The 13,762-nt window shown below is 47.9% G+C and overlaps 5 protein-coding genes across 5 annotated transcripts; 2 read left to right on the top strand and 3 right to left on the bottom strand. All coding sequences in view use genetic code 12, as the record gives it.

The window, feature by feature from the left end:
* Nucleotides 1-285: 285 nt before the first annotated feature.
* On the top strand, nt 286-1,734 carry CXQ87_003888 (uncharacterized protein; the record flags this gene model as incomplete). The annotated part of the gene is made up of 3 exons (XM_025482347.1): nt 286-576; nt 666-1,609; nt 1,701-1,734. The coding sequence occupies 3 exons, from the start codon at nt 286-288 to the stop codon at nt 1,732-1,734; spliced, it is 1,269 nt and encodes a 422-aa protein (XP_025336965.1).
* Nucleotides 1,735-3,796: 2,062 nt separating this feature from the next.
* CXQ87_003887 (uncharacterized protein) lies at nt 3,797-4,942 on the top strand (the record flags this gene model as incomplete). The annotated part of the gene is made up of 1 exon (XM_025482346.1): nt 3,797-4,942. The coding sequence occupies one exon, from the start codon at nt 3,797-3,799 to the stop codon at nt 4,940-4,942; it is 1,146 nt and encodes a 381-aa protein (XP_025336964.1).
* A 574-nt stretch (nt 4,943-5,516) lies between these two features.
* CXQ87_003886 (thiosulfate sulfurtransferase) lies at nt 5,517-6,020 on the bottom strand (the record flags this gene model as incomplete). Its single annotated transcript, XM_025482345.1, has 1 exon — nt 5,517-6,020. The coding sequence occupies one exon, from the start codon at nt 6,018-6,020 to the stop codon at nt 5,517-5,519; it is 504 nt and encodes a 167-aa protein (XP_025336963.1).
* A 1,313-nt stretch (nt 6,021-7,333) lies between these two features.
* CXQ87_003885 (uncharacterized protein) lies at nt 7,334-9,007 on the bottom strand (the record flags this gene model as incomplete). The annotated part of the gene is made up of 1 exon (XM_025482344.1): nt 7,334-9,007. One exon carries the CDS (start codon nt 9,005-9,007, stop codon nt 7,334-7,336), a length of 1,674 nt encoding a protein of 557 aa, XP_025336962.1.
* A 1,523-nt stretch (nt 9,008-10,530) lies between these two features.
* MIS11 (trifunctional formate-tetrahydrofolate ligase/methenyltetrahydrofolate cyclohydrolase/methylenetetrahydrofolate dehydrogenase) lies at nt 10,531-13,371 on the bottom strand (the record flags this gene model as incomplete). Its single annotated transcript, XM_025482343.1, has 1 exon — nt 10,531-13,371. One exon carries the CDS (start codon nt 13,369-13,371, stop codon nt 10,531-10,533), a length of 2,841 nt encoding a protein of 946 aa, XP_025336961.1.
* Nucleotides 13,372-13,762: the final 391 nt, after the last annotated feature.

Raw genomic sequence — 13,762 nt, 5'->3', positions numbered from 1 at the left:
TGCATGGCTTTGCATGCTACTGCAGTCTTTGGGGATAACCAGCGAGTAAGGCGCAATGTTTCAGGATGGAAACTTCAAACGTGTTTGAATTAGAGCCCAATAAAGCTAGACTGTGGGTTATAACATACTCCTGGTGCTTTCGGTACTGCTAGGTAAGTCTATGCGATACCAAGTCACAGGGCTGGTTAATCTTTTTCACGCTATTATTTGCCGATCGTTTCCAAAGCTATAAAAAGGCCTCTGATCCCGAACAGGGCTCGTTGAGCTGGTTTTTCACAAAGGGCAATGATGGGGCTCTTTCAAGCATTCACTGGACGAGGTGATACCGACAAAGAAGTAGAGCCTCCGAAGAAACTAGATACCGTCTTCAAGTTTTACAAGTACAAGAGAGACTTCAACCAATTCGTGGCGGATTTGACCAAGGTAATGGAGGAGAATGCCGTTTCATTTCGGGTAACTGGCAACAATATTGGTGAAAAGTTTCACCGGGTTTTCGAGCTTCAATTGTTGAGAAGCGACGAGGCTCATGACCCCGAGCTGAAGTCCATTATGGAAGATGTGTTGTTAAGGAGAGGCGTTACTTCTTTCGGAGCGGGCCTCATTTTGATGACAGAATGGTTGTTTTTTTAGTTCGGTACACAAAGTACATCCGTGAAGGGCATGAGATGCCTATTCCAACAATGGGGTCGTGCTTTTACGTGGATGGAGATGAGTTGAGATTGTTTCCTGGTCCGAAATTCCCAATGTCTCATCTGCTCAACTGGGTGGGTTCCGAAAGGGACTTGACTTCTGTGCACGAGATAACCAATGAAGCTTCTATCAAACTCAAAGTTGAGTTCAAGGAAGCATCCTGGTTTTACCAAGATGCGTTCCACCGTGTCGTGCTTCCTGGTATGCCAGTTTCAGAATTTTTATCACTATCGCTTGAAGCATCCGGTGAAAGCGAGAAGGATGACAGGTTGATCGAGCCCTTTTTCGTTTCGGAAATCTGTCTCGAACTACAAGAGTTTCTAGCTGTACGCAAGGAAGGCCGTATTTATCGAGAAGTGCGCAGACTGGATTTACTAAGAACACTGCTCTTTGAATTTTTGCCGCTTTCGAGAGATTCTTTTTCGTTATTGCCCGATTGGTTTTCCTGCGAGTTGCCAAACATTGGCCCGACGTTTTTCACCAAAGACTTAACGAGAAGCTATGGCTTGAACGTATCTGTCAGAATCTCACACAAGAGTATCCCGAATTTCAACGTGTCTGTATTCATTGAGCTCAATGTTGCACAAGAACAGCTGGAGCGAGTGGATTCATCCACGATCAAATATTTTGATGCGTTCCGTGGTCGTGGTTGCAAAACTAAAGCTATGAATTTGGAGGATACCCGAGGTTTGATGCCCTTTATGATCCACTGCCAGCGTATGATGCACGACTGCAGATATAGTTTCGTCAATGACCTGCTTCAGTGTCTAAGAAATGGCTCACTTGGTTGCATGTACTATGCCATTTCCGGATACATAGCAAACTTTTACGTTGATGACTACATTCCTTTTCCGCTCCGCTTTCCATGGCAAAGAAAAGAGCCTGAAAAGCCTGTGGTTTTGGTGAAAAAAGTTCAAGGGTCTAATTCAAACAAACCTCATGTTGCGACATGCCTTGTATTGGGCGATCGTATTGTTGGGGTTCTTTCAATCGCTTGGAATCTTCATCAGCCCAGAGCAAGAGTTGGGTATTGCGTCATTGTAAGGAGGCCCAGTAATCTACTCCATGTTCAAGCCACATCAGCCGACAATGACAGTTTCTGGCAGCCCAAATGGGGACTGGAGGTGTCATTGGAGCTGGTGGGATGAGAGTTTCAGAGTTGATAAAGTTGACATTCACTTTTGCAAAAAGTTTCGATGAGTCTCGCGTGGAGCGTGACATTGAAATCAAATTAAAGCATATCAATTTAACTTTTGTGCAGTGGCTAGAGTGTGCCGACCGGACAGAGACAGTTTTGCTTGATGAGGACCTACTGGCTTCTCTACGTTGGAGTGAGTTTAAGGAAAGTGTTCCCGGCAGTCTGAGTGCTTGTGCCGCCACTTTACCCGGAGATATTATCGGTGTCAAGATTCCACATGGCGTAAAGCGCTATAAAGTAGACCCCTACTATGTGAGATTTTGCTATCTAGAGGGTGAATTGCACTTTTCCATCTATGGTTCGTTGCATAGTTACAAGTGGGAAACCAGTGTCTATATGCTTGGAAGTCTGTGACCATAGGTTGTTGCCCTGGCAAACACACAACTTTTGAAGTACATAATATGTCCTTGAGTGTTAGGTTATAAGCTTGTTTGTGTATACTCCCCTAAAGAGGCTCAACTTATGGCAAGGCTTCGTCCTTTTATAGCCCATGGGATAAGGTCTCATTTCAGGTGGCATCCCTATGTTGGATTGAAACCTCCCAGGTGTTTCAGGTTGTTGATGAAACATACTTGTTTCAGAGTATGTAATGGCTCAAACCAGTGCCCAGAAGGGGCCATAACCTATCATTGAGGTATTTGCGGTTCACATCATCACATTATCTTAGCCCTGCAGCTTTTCAACAATACGTTTCCACTGTAAATACAATGCGTCGTTTAAAAATAAATCTGAAAGTTTGCATTTTTCTTTTAGGATTTAATTAGCTTGCAACCTGGTCAGGTTTGACTCTCCCTTACGTGGGATGTACTCTGCGGATGTACGGCATATAAATTAAAGTAGGGTTTCGCTTACAGACACTTGCATGGAGATAATACACCAGCTACCAAAAATGAAGGTGATGGCGACAAAGGGAAGAAAAGAGAATTTTCAAATGCAAGGCAATAATGCAAAGTATTTGCGCGCTATTCGCACCTGGGATACGAGTCGGCACAGGGCTCACATAATCCCAATTAGTCAAATATGTTTTATGCAAGGGACTTGCAGCTCTGCGGGACATACAGAGTTCTGGATGAGTCTATTCTCAACTATGGAGCTTTCTTAACCTTAGAGTGCTTTAAATACCTGCAATCATGAACCAGATATCGATGATCAACTCACGAAACCTATTCAATTGGATGAACAAGCAAATGAAGCGCCCCACTCAAGGAGATCTCGCGTCATGCATGAAGAGGTCGGAGTGTCAGCCGCACGTTGAGCTAACAGATAGCTATACATAAGGCGACCCGATCCGCTAGAGTGGGTCTAGAACAATTGAATGCATAAACGGACATTCATAGTATGCTGGTGTTTTAGAAAATTGAGCGGAGTATTCGGCTATAGACGGAGTTTGACTTTCACAGCATTCGTTCATCTGGTTTGATATGGAAGCTAATGAAGGAACCATATATAAACATAGAAGAACTTGCCTAGGTAAACCGATAATGCTGTAAATACGAAGAGAGTATCAATCTACGAAGTTTGCATCCATGTAGCACGTCTTAATTCAAAGTAAGACGCTAAATAGCCCTGTCCTAGGCTTGACCCGTCTACCATGACTTTCATGACGTTTCAAGTGGTGAACCCAGTAATTTGCTCTGAAGTAGTCAATTCATCATTTTCATGGGGGGCTTAATGCACTAGATCTTCTTAAAAAGCCAAATTGATTAATATTAGGCAGCGTAATGGAAGTAGTGGTCTCAAGCTCGCGACTATAAAAGCTGCAAAAAGCGCCCACTTCTTGTTTTTGCCACACACCACTTTTTCTTCTTCAACCTCTTACCTGAAATCTACCTTCAAGAAGTTGACAATAAATCTTACCACCACAACACCCCCACAACATCATCAACAACTCAGTCGTATTTTTTGATCATGGAATACAAAGATTCAATCGAGTCACTGGGCAACGCGTCGTTTGAGCCGCTATTGAAGAAAACAGAAGAAAACAGAGCCTTTCTTGAGCAACACTCGAAAAAGTATCCATTGCAGGTCCAGGCTCCATTGAGAATGCATTGCCAGGGGATTGCCGTCTCCGATCCTTCGTGCCCTCAAGGCCTTAACCATGAGTCAAATGGAACTGGCGCAGACAACCCAAGTAACGGGCGTTCAGAGGTGTCCGTGTCCCAATTTAGTATGGGGGAATCTTCTTGCAATGGGTGCCAACATCCATTTTGGAAAAAGTTCAGACCGTACAAGGCTCCGGTTCAAGCCATCTTCATCATTATGTTCTTGATGGGCGTTCTTGCATGCGTCGTCAAGGAAACTATCGCCCCTTCACAAGGTGATTTCGAACTTGTGTGTTACCAGCAGCCCGAGGCCTGTAAGGGACCAGGACAGAACATCTGGTACACGTTCGAGAAACTGATCTGCTCACCAGCTAGAGAAAGAGATTTTTGCGGCGAAGAGGTTAAAGAGATGTGGAAAAGATATGAGCACGCTATATGGGGTAATCGTGATCAGGATCTCAAGAAGTTACACAAGCGCATGATCTGGGATAGATACGACGCGTCAACCAATGGCTACTTAATATGGTCCGCGTCTCAAGGGGACGAATGGCTGGATAAGTTGCAAGAATCATGGGAAGATGTTCGCTATGCAGATTGGCCGGCTGAAGAACAACAGTGGTGCTACACAATCCAGCTGATCAGTTACAATCGAGGCTGCAAGGAAAAGTTGAACGAGAAAAGGGTCATGACTCAAAATCTAATGACAGTCACGGCAATGTCTTTTGCTTTTGCAGCATGTTCGACTTTTCCGTTCTTCATGGATGCCCAGAAGTTATTGATATACAATTGTCAGCAAGTAACCTTGAGCGTCGTCGCTTACGTTGGGATCATCATCCTTGAGAGTTTCGAGAAGCAGTTTCCTGTGCTACTGATGTTGGTCACACTAATTGCAATCGGTCTTGCCCTTTCTTTAATTGGGCATGGATTCATTTATATCGTGGAATGCCATCTCAGCGACATCGACGAACCACAGGGAAGCGAGGAGACCACTCCACTAGGCACAACGGGTTAAGAAGCCTCCAAAGACCAACAACAAAGCAATCGTTCAGGAGGCTTTTGCCCGAAGCCCGAGTCAAACAAAGCCGATACCTCTACAGTCAAGGCCATCGAGGAAGTGAGGTGTCGGCACAGATAGAAAGTGAAGTCAGACCACAGTCACAGAGTTTAAGTCCCGAGGTCAAGCTGATAGAATTGTCTATCTCAATAAAGTTGTTGGATCACTGGCGGTTGTATCTTTGGGAATCTGTAAAGAATAGGGCGCTGTACCTGACGCCTATCGGATGCTTGTTTTTGCGGTATACGGCATCTTTTATGGATAAAAGCATATTGTGCTAGCTAAACAGAAAGGTTGTCGTTTGAAAGAACCTCGAAATTTCGTTCATATCATTGTTTCCGATATGTCTCACTCAGTCACTGAGAATCCCGGAGCGCTGCGTAAGGGTCCATGTGAGGCTGCAACAGACCATTGTTACATTCTACTCCACTACCATCAACTCCACAAACCTCCAAACATCCAACTCACATCTACAGAGCCACTCATCAACGTCTTGATCGATTAGTGAATTAGTATATACAAAGACCGGAGACTACTTTCTCTGGTTCTCGTGGGCCACCCAGTCTTCCCAGGAGCCGACGTAGTTGGCACGCTTGTTGTATCCAAAGGAGTGAGCCAATTCTTCGGCAGCGGTGGATCTGACGCCACCCAAACAGTAGAAGACAAGCTCCAGGTCCTTGGAGGGCTTCTCAAAGCCAAAGGCGTCCTCAAAGTCTTCTTCAGACAAGTCCAAGGCGCCTGGCGACGACTTGAACGGAACGTTCCGGGCACCAGGAATGTGGCCTTCCTGGAACTCAATAGGTTCTCTAACATCGAGAATGACGGTCTCGGGCTTCGCCTCGTCGACAATTCTCTTCATGTCATCGTACTTGAACAACTTGGCAGGCTGCAGCGAGAGAACGCTGTAGAAACGGTGGGTCTGGTAAAACCCAATCTTCTGGGGTTGCCACCCTGCCTTGAAGGAGGCAGAAACAGGCTTGATCGGAGCCGAGGCAAGGCCGGATATGCTTCTGGAAACGGCAAGTCTCCGGGCCATGTGCGCCGCGTCACGTGCAAGAATTCGGTGTGCCATGGCGTAATTGCGTATCTAGAGCAGATGCTTGTTTGGCAGAAACAGGGTGTTGCTTGAAGGGCTGCTTTTACTTTGGAGCTTTTGATTTGCCTGCGACTTTTGAGTGCACGCAGAGCGCACTTTGTCGTGAGGCAGACGCCTATGTGCAGGAACCGTTACAGCACCAACATGGCAAGGGCATCAGACAATAGGGCGGTTTCGAAGTGTTTTTGGTAAATGTTTTGAAGAGTTTATGGGGATTGGGCCTAGCCATTCCGTGGTGTACGGGTTTTCGTTCTGACCCCGTCACGGTGCAGGTTCAGCAACCGGACCGGCGCCTAAATGATCGGAGAGATTAGCAACAGAGATAAGCCGGTGGAGGGGGTGTTCGGGAGGTTTTCCGGGGTGTCATCTTTTCAGGTTTGAAATGAGTTTGTGAATTGAGTTTTGGAGGGGTTCTAATGGGTGTGGGTTGGTCCAAAAACCGGCTCAAGCTCCACGAGGCTTTGCAACTCACGAGGATCTGAGGAGACACCGAAATCGGAAATTGTGAAAGGCAGCGAATTGGTAAGAGAATGGTCGATTTTGATGAGGTGAAGGTGGGGGTAAATGGCCGATAAGGGGAGGATTCTCAATGGCTGCAAAACGTCACTGCTGCAGGAGGAGGTCTACAGGAGGTTTGATGAAAGAGCAAATAATTGGGGATTGGAAAAAAAAAAAAAAAAAAAAAAAAAAAAAAAAAAAGGTGTCGAAAGCTGATGGAAGGGAAGCTTTTGGAATCACCAGGGTGTATGGCGTGGTGGATTTTGGGTAAATGATTGGGTGCAAATGTTTCTTGGTGAGGAATGAGCACAGAACAGGCTTGGTTTGGTTTAGAGATATGCAAAATCTAAAAGAACCACTGGTCCTTGCCATTTTGATGATTCAACCGCTTGCCAGAGGACTCTCGATAGTCTCTATCTTCAGGACCCTCAGTCTGATTTATGACGACCAACACCCATGACGTCCTATACCAGGTTTTCCTGGTATATTAGACGACTACTAAGAATGCCAGATGCCCGTATAGGCATTTTACGTCCAAAATGCATGCAGACTAAAACTTCCACAGCGACTCAAACCAGAATCGTTCATGAGCCTATCCAGAGGTACTTCTGCTCGGAAATCTGCATCATCCTTGAAGAGTTGATATCTCAATCCGCCTCCTTCTCCACGAGCTCCCCCTCTATGGATAATCCTTTCTGTGGCTCCTCTAACCATTCAGCTACAATCCCATTCTCATTATCTAACGTGTTCTATACTCATTTAAAAGACTTCGTCAAGGAAACCACAGGCTCCAAGCCCTCGCCCTCCTTCTCATACTCCAAATCGTTCCATTCGTCCTCCTTGTCGTTGTAATGCTTGAAGAGGAACCAGAAGATCCAACCTGCAATAAAGCACGAAACGGCCAAACCTGTATACGTCCAGACCATCTTGGGGTTTTTGGACACAGGCGAAAGAGCAATACCAAGAGCAGAACCAAAGGCATTCTGCAAAAGGAAAAGCGACATGATAAACGATTTCATTGTCACTGGAGCCTTGGTGTAGGCATACTCCAAACCGGTAATGGAGGCCAAAATTTCAGACATACCAATCAAGAAATAAGCGGGAGTCTGAAGAGCAACGTGGATTCTGTTAGGAGTGTCAGCGTACTCAGGAGCACAAGACATGGGGAATTCGTAACATGGACCAGCAGCATAGATGAAATGCTGCAAAACGGCAGCGTAAACCATGGAGGCAGCGCCAAACATGAAACCCCAGAAAATCTTGGTGATGGCTCTGAAAGGCGTGAATCTTCTGATGAACGGATACACGATACTCTCGCAAACGGGGATGAAAATGATGATGGTGATGGAGTCGATGGCCTGGAGAATATCGTTGGGGAGACCGTGGAGCTCCATTTGACCGGCAGAAGAAACGAAATTGTTCGTCATCTGGCCGTAAACCAACCAGTAGATGGGGTAGATGCAGAAGACCTTACAGGCGTACAAGGCTCTCTGGACCTCATCGACAAACTGGTCGTCCCAAGGGAACTCTTTTTCTGGATTAAGAGAAGGTCTGGCAGCGTCGTAGTTGAGCTTTTTCAAGGCAACAAAAGTACACTGAAACGATCTGGCAATGACCTTGTCTCCCACAGGCACCTTGTGGTAGACGTTTTTACCCAAGAAAAGCGCCGCAAGGGCAATAACGAAGAAGCAGAGCGGCAAGAGGTAAGCCGCCCAGAAATCAACGTTTTTCTCCAATTCCGTCGTGGCGATGACCGAAAGCGAGCCTATATTGATCATAAGGTAGAAGAACATGAAGACGTTCTGGATGGTGAGGTTGGGGTCCTCGATGACCTTTTCGCCTGATTTCAACGTTTTCACCGATGGCTTGGTTTTGGGGATCTGGTCGGCGATCAAGGGCGAAACGTTCGATTTCACACCACCGGTTCCCAAACCGATAATGATAACGGCAGTGACAAACCCACCAAGCGAGGTGGTTTCACCAGAAATGGACGGAATCGACGTGACAAACAAAATCAAAATACCAAGCATGTACACCACGCAAAAGATACAGATGGTGTTGTATTTGCCCAAGTACGTATCGGCGACCCAGGCACCGAAAATCGGGGTGACATAGCACCAAAACTGCCAGAAGTAAGACAAGGCGGTGGCACCGTTCTGGTTCAAATTCAACACGCCTCGAGGCTTGGGATATTGCATGTAATTCTGGAACGGCGTCGACAAGCCGTAGTACGAAAAACGTTCTGCCAATTCAACCACAGCAACAAGCCAACAGGCCAACGGTATTCTTCTGGCCACACGTCTGAGCGACTTCATTTCGTCCTCCGTGGGCTCGGTGCCTTCCAAAGACGACATATCCCGCTCGGAAACATACTCACCGCCGGCGCCTTCTTCAGCGATGGCGACTTTTTCATCGACTTTAGCAGCCATTTTGACAGGTTTTTGACGGATTCAGGCCAAGAAAAAAAAGAGAGGCGAAAGAGCGTTAAAAAAGCATCGGCGGCTGCGGGAGTGGGGGCGGCGCAACACAGGCAGATAAGCGGCCAGTGCGGAGCGGCAGTTCTGGGGCGATTTTTCGGAAATCCCAGATAAGGGCGTTTTCTGTCAGCGACGAGCGGCACCGTTTTGACAGGGTCTGCGTGCAGGAACAATAAGCCATTTTGCTGTTTAGCGCTGCATGTGCTGCCGAATCGCCGTATGGCCAAACGGGCTCTGACGTCAGATATCTGGGGAATACGGCTTTGGCTTTTTTGGGCGGACCCGGCTTAGTCGAAAAGTGGCTTATCAGGGATTTTTTGAAAAAAAACTGCCTTATCTTTTTATGAATTGTGTCACCTGACGGGCCTAGGCCGAAGCAATAAGAAATGCCGGTTTAATGCGGGTCGGAACAATTCCTTCACGCGAGCACGGATTCTCGGACATTTCTCCGAGGTGGTTCCGGCAACATAAGAAATTCCTTTTTGGAGTATCGAAGCACAGCGGGATTGGATCTTGGTTAGATCCTTTTTTGGCGATCAGCAGAAACGGGTTTTGGGCACTTTGCTTCGAAACCTCCTTTCGTCACCCCATCGGCACATCATGAGTTTGTACCGACCGCCGCATCATTTCGCCGTGGAATATGTGCATCCTATTATTCGTGGATAACTCCATTCGATGAGCTTGTTTTCCACGCCTGTGGGGTCCGGCAGTGCATCCGAAAAACGGCATCCAGAAAGTACCCCATCCATATACGAGAAATTCCGTGGATGGTGGACATGGCTTAGGGCACTGGAGGGTCAGTTTTGCATACTTTATTGTTCTAAGCTGGCAATTGAAGCGCTATTTTGAGGCTTTTACGGAATTGTTTGTTTCTCTCGGAATGGAAGGAATTTGAAGGGACATCGGAATTATTTAAGTGCCGGTGGATTTTGCCGATTTGGAAGACAGGCGACTCATTCGGTAAATGGCAAACTCGAAAGGCAATCGTGGAAATGCCACACTTGCTTGAGGAGATCTAAACAGACGTCACACTGCCCTCTACATGGATCATTACTTGCCTTATCTTTTCAACGCTCGACCATGATTATTTCAGATTTCTTTTCAGACTCATGTCTGATTTTATTAAGCCTCTGACAATTGTTCCATTGCTTTTCGAGCCAATCGTGCTTTTCAACCTTCTTTTCAACTTCAACTGAATTTCACCGTTCAACAGTTTATTTTCATTTTTTGCGGCCACCGAATCGTTGCCTCATACTCAACATATCGTTCAACGACTCAATCTCTCTTTCTATACTCTACCAACCTGTTTGATCCAGTCACCTTCAGAAGACTTACCATCAAATCCAGAACTTCCACTCCCCAAACCATAGCTTGCCTTTCTACGCTGCCACTTCCATGCCACCTTTCCTACAGTAATCACTCCATTAGTGTTGAACCTATTTCGTAGTCTCGTTAGTGTTGAACTTGGTGGCTGTCTAAAACAAACCGTCAATCTCTCCGTCGTCATTCACCTCCACGTTCATGAAGCCACAGTGGGTGGGCAAACCAGGAATCGTCTGGATCTCAGCAGCCAAAGCATACAAGTATCCAGCTCCAACCGAGGCTCTGACGTCTCTGACAGGGAATTTGAACCCGGTGGGCACACCCTTGAGCGCAGCATCGTGCGACAAGGAGTACTGGGTCTTGGCAATACAGATGGGCAAGTTGCCGAAACCCTGCTTGGTGTAAAGATCGATCTTCTTCTGGGCCTCGGGCAAGAACTCGACCTCGCCAGCACCGTACATTTTTTTGGCAATGGTGTCGATCTTGTCGGCCACAGAGGGCTCTGTCTCGTACAAAAACTTGAAATCCTTGTCGATCGAGTTGGCAGCGTCAATGACACCTCTGGCCAAGTCCACAGCACCCTGGCCACCTTCTTCCCAGTGGTTGGACACAATGGCATCGGCGGCACCGGCCTTGAGGGCCTCTTCACGAATGACTTCGTGCTCCTTGTCGGAGTCAGACGACATTTTGTTGATGGCAATCACCACAGGCAAACCGTACTGTCTGGCGTTTTCAATGTGCTTGCCCAAGTTGGAGCAGCCGGCTCTCAACAACTCGACATTTTCCTGGGTGTACTCGGCAGCCAATGGAGCACCGGCCTTGACCTCAGGACCACCTCCGTGGACCTTAAGGGCTCTCACAGTGGCCACAATGACAATTACGTCAGGAGCAAGTCCAGAGGCTCTGCACTTGATGTTCATGAATCTCTCTCCGCCCATGGTGAAGTCGAAACCGGCCTCGGTGACAACGTAACCTTCCTGAGCGGCTCTTTCTTCCTCAGTAAGATCAGCAGAGGTACCGGCCAATTTCAAGGCCATCTTGTCGGCAAGAACAGAAGAGGCACCGATGGAGATGTTGGCAAAAGGACCAGCATGCACGAAAACAGGAGTACCTTCCAAAGTCTGCATGATGTTGGGTTTGATGGCGTCCTTCAAAAGAGCAGTCAAGGCACCAGCACAGCCAATGTCCTCACAGGTGATAGGCTCGCCTGCCTTGGAGGCAGCAACAACCATCTTGCCCAATCTCTCTCTCATATCCTGGAGAGAGGTGGAAAGAGCCAAAATGGCCATACACTCCGAGGCGACGGAAATATCGAAACCGGTCTTTCTGGTCATACCCTTTTCGGTAGGAGCCTCGCCGATGGTGATGCCTCTGACCATTCTGTCGTTACAGTCCACCACTCTTCTCCAGGTGATGGTGTCGGGGTCAATGTCCAATCTGACGAAACGGGAAACCTCCTCCTCGGTCAATTCGTCCGGGTTGGTCTTGTCAATGCCCAACTTCTTCAATCTGCCCAAAAAGCCAACAGGGAACTTTCTCTCGCCCTTCTTGGCAGGCACCAATCTTCTGTACAAAGCAGCGTCCTTCTGGGTGTTTTCGTGGAACATTCTGGTGTCAATGGCAGCAGCCAACAAGTTGTTGGCCATGGAAATGGCGTGGATGTCGCCGGTAACGTGCATGTTGAACTCGTCCATAGGAATCACCTGGGAGTATCCGCCTCCGGCAGCACCACCCTTGATTCCGAAAGTAGGACCCATGGAAGGCTGTCTGACGTTGGCAAAGACGTTTTTGCCGAGATGGGCACCCAAAGCCTGGGCCAAACCGACGGTGGTGGTGGATTTACCCTCACCAAGAGGCGTGGGGGTGATACCGGTCACCAAAACGTACTTACCGTTGACCTTGTTCTCCAAACGCTTCAAGATGTCCAACGAGACCTTGGCCTTGTAGAAACCGAAAGGCTCCAACTCAGAGTCCAAGATTCCGGCCTCCTCGGCAACCTGGTTGATTCTCTTGGGCTTCTGGGCTCTGGAGATCTCGAAATCAGAGGGAACTGGTTTCTGCAAGTTCAACTTGAGTGGGTTGGTGAACTGAGGGGTCTGGTTGTTGGCTCTGTAGTGCTCCTTGGCGGCAATCACGACATTGTCCAACAAGTTGGCCACGGTCATAGGGCCCACTCCGCCAGGAACAGGCGTAAGCAAACCAGCCTTCTCCTTAGCAGACTCAAAGTCGACATCACCAACCATTCTGGAACCAGACTTCTTGGACTCGTCAGGCACGAAATTGGCACCAACGTCAATCACAACAGAGCCCTCCTTGAGCCAGTCGCCCTGGACAAAGCCAGACACGCCAATGGCCACCACGACGATATCGGCATGGGCCAAGTGGGCCTGCAACAGCTCTTTCGAGGTCTTGGAGTGCAACACGGTCACGTTGGCGTTGGCCTTGATCAACAAGTTGGCGATTGGGCGGCCCACAATGTCGGATCTGCCCAAAACCACGGCGTTCTTGCCGGAAATGTCCACCTTCAGCTTCTCGAGCAACTGCATGATTCCCTTGGGAGTGCAAGGCAAAAACGTGGGGGCACCGCCCTTTTTCGACAACTCGCCCACGTTGTGGGGGCCGAAACCGTCAACATCCTTGGAAGCAGCCACGGCGTTGGTCACCTTGGTTTCGTCCAAGTGGGCTGGAATGGGGAGCTGGACCAAGATACCGTCCACAGAAATGTCGGCGTTCAACTCGGCGATTCTCTGCAAAAGCTCAACCTCGGTCACGCTTTCGGGCAAGTTCTCCACGTTGCAGATGATGTTGGCCTCCTCAGCCGCCTTCAACTTCATCTTCACGTAAGTGGACGAGTCTGGTCTGGCACCCACCTGGAGAATGGTCAAAGAAGGCTGGAAATCAGCGTGCTTTTTCTGGAAAGCAGCGATGTCCTCGTGGATCAGCGCCCGCAATTGCTGGGCAATGGCCTTGCCGTCGATCAACTGGGCTGGCATGGAAAAGAAAAGTGGTATGGAGAAGAAACGAAGGAGTGGAGGATTGAGAAAGTGGTTATTTTTCGCGCTGACTCGGACCACCGGTGGTTATGGGGGAGGGGGCTGGGCCTGGTGGATTTTCGAAATAAAGGGGTTTCGGGTGAAAGTGGGCGGGGGACTCTGCTGTATTTATAGTTTTTTTTTTTTTTTTTTGTGATTTGAGGGGAAGGGGTGGTTTTTGATGGGGGTCAGTTGGAGCTGATTAACCAGTGTGCGGCATCCAGTGGGGGATGTAGTTGATATACAATAATGGGGAATAAACGGTGATTTTGATTTCATTCTTTCTTCTACATTTTAATACCTCAGCCTGGTCAGTCTAATTGCAATTGAGCTGGAAGTATGGAGTACGTGT

Source organism: Candidozyma duobushaemuli, assembly GCF_002926085.2.
Source record: "Candidozyma duobushaemuli strain B09383 chromosome Unknown D_B09383, whole genome shotgun sequence".
NCBI classification, from domain to species: Eukaryota; Fungi; Ascomycota; class Pichiomycetes; order Serinales; family Metschnikowiaceae; genus Candidozyma; species Candidozyma duobushaemuli.
This window is presented reverse-complemented; position numbering and strand designations above follow the sequence as displayed.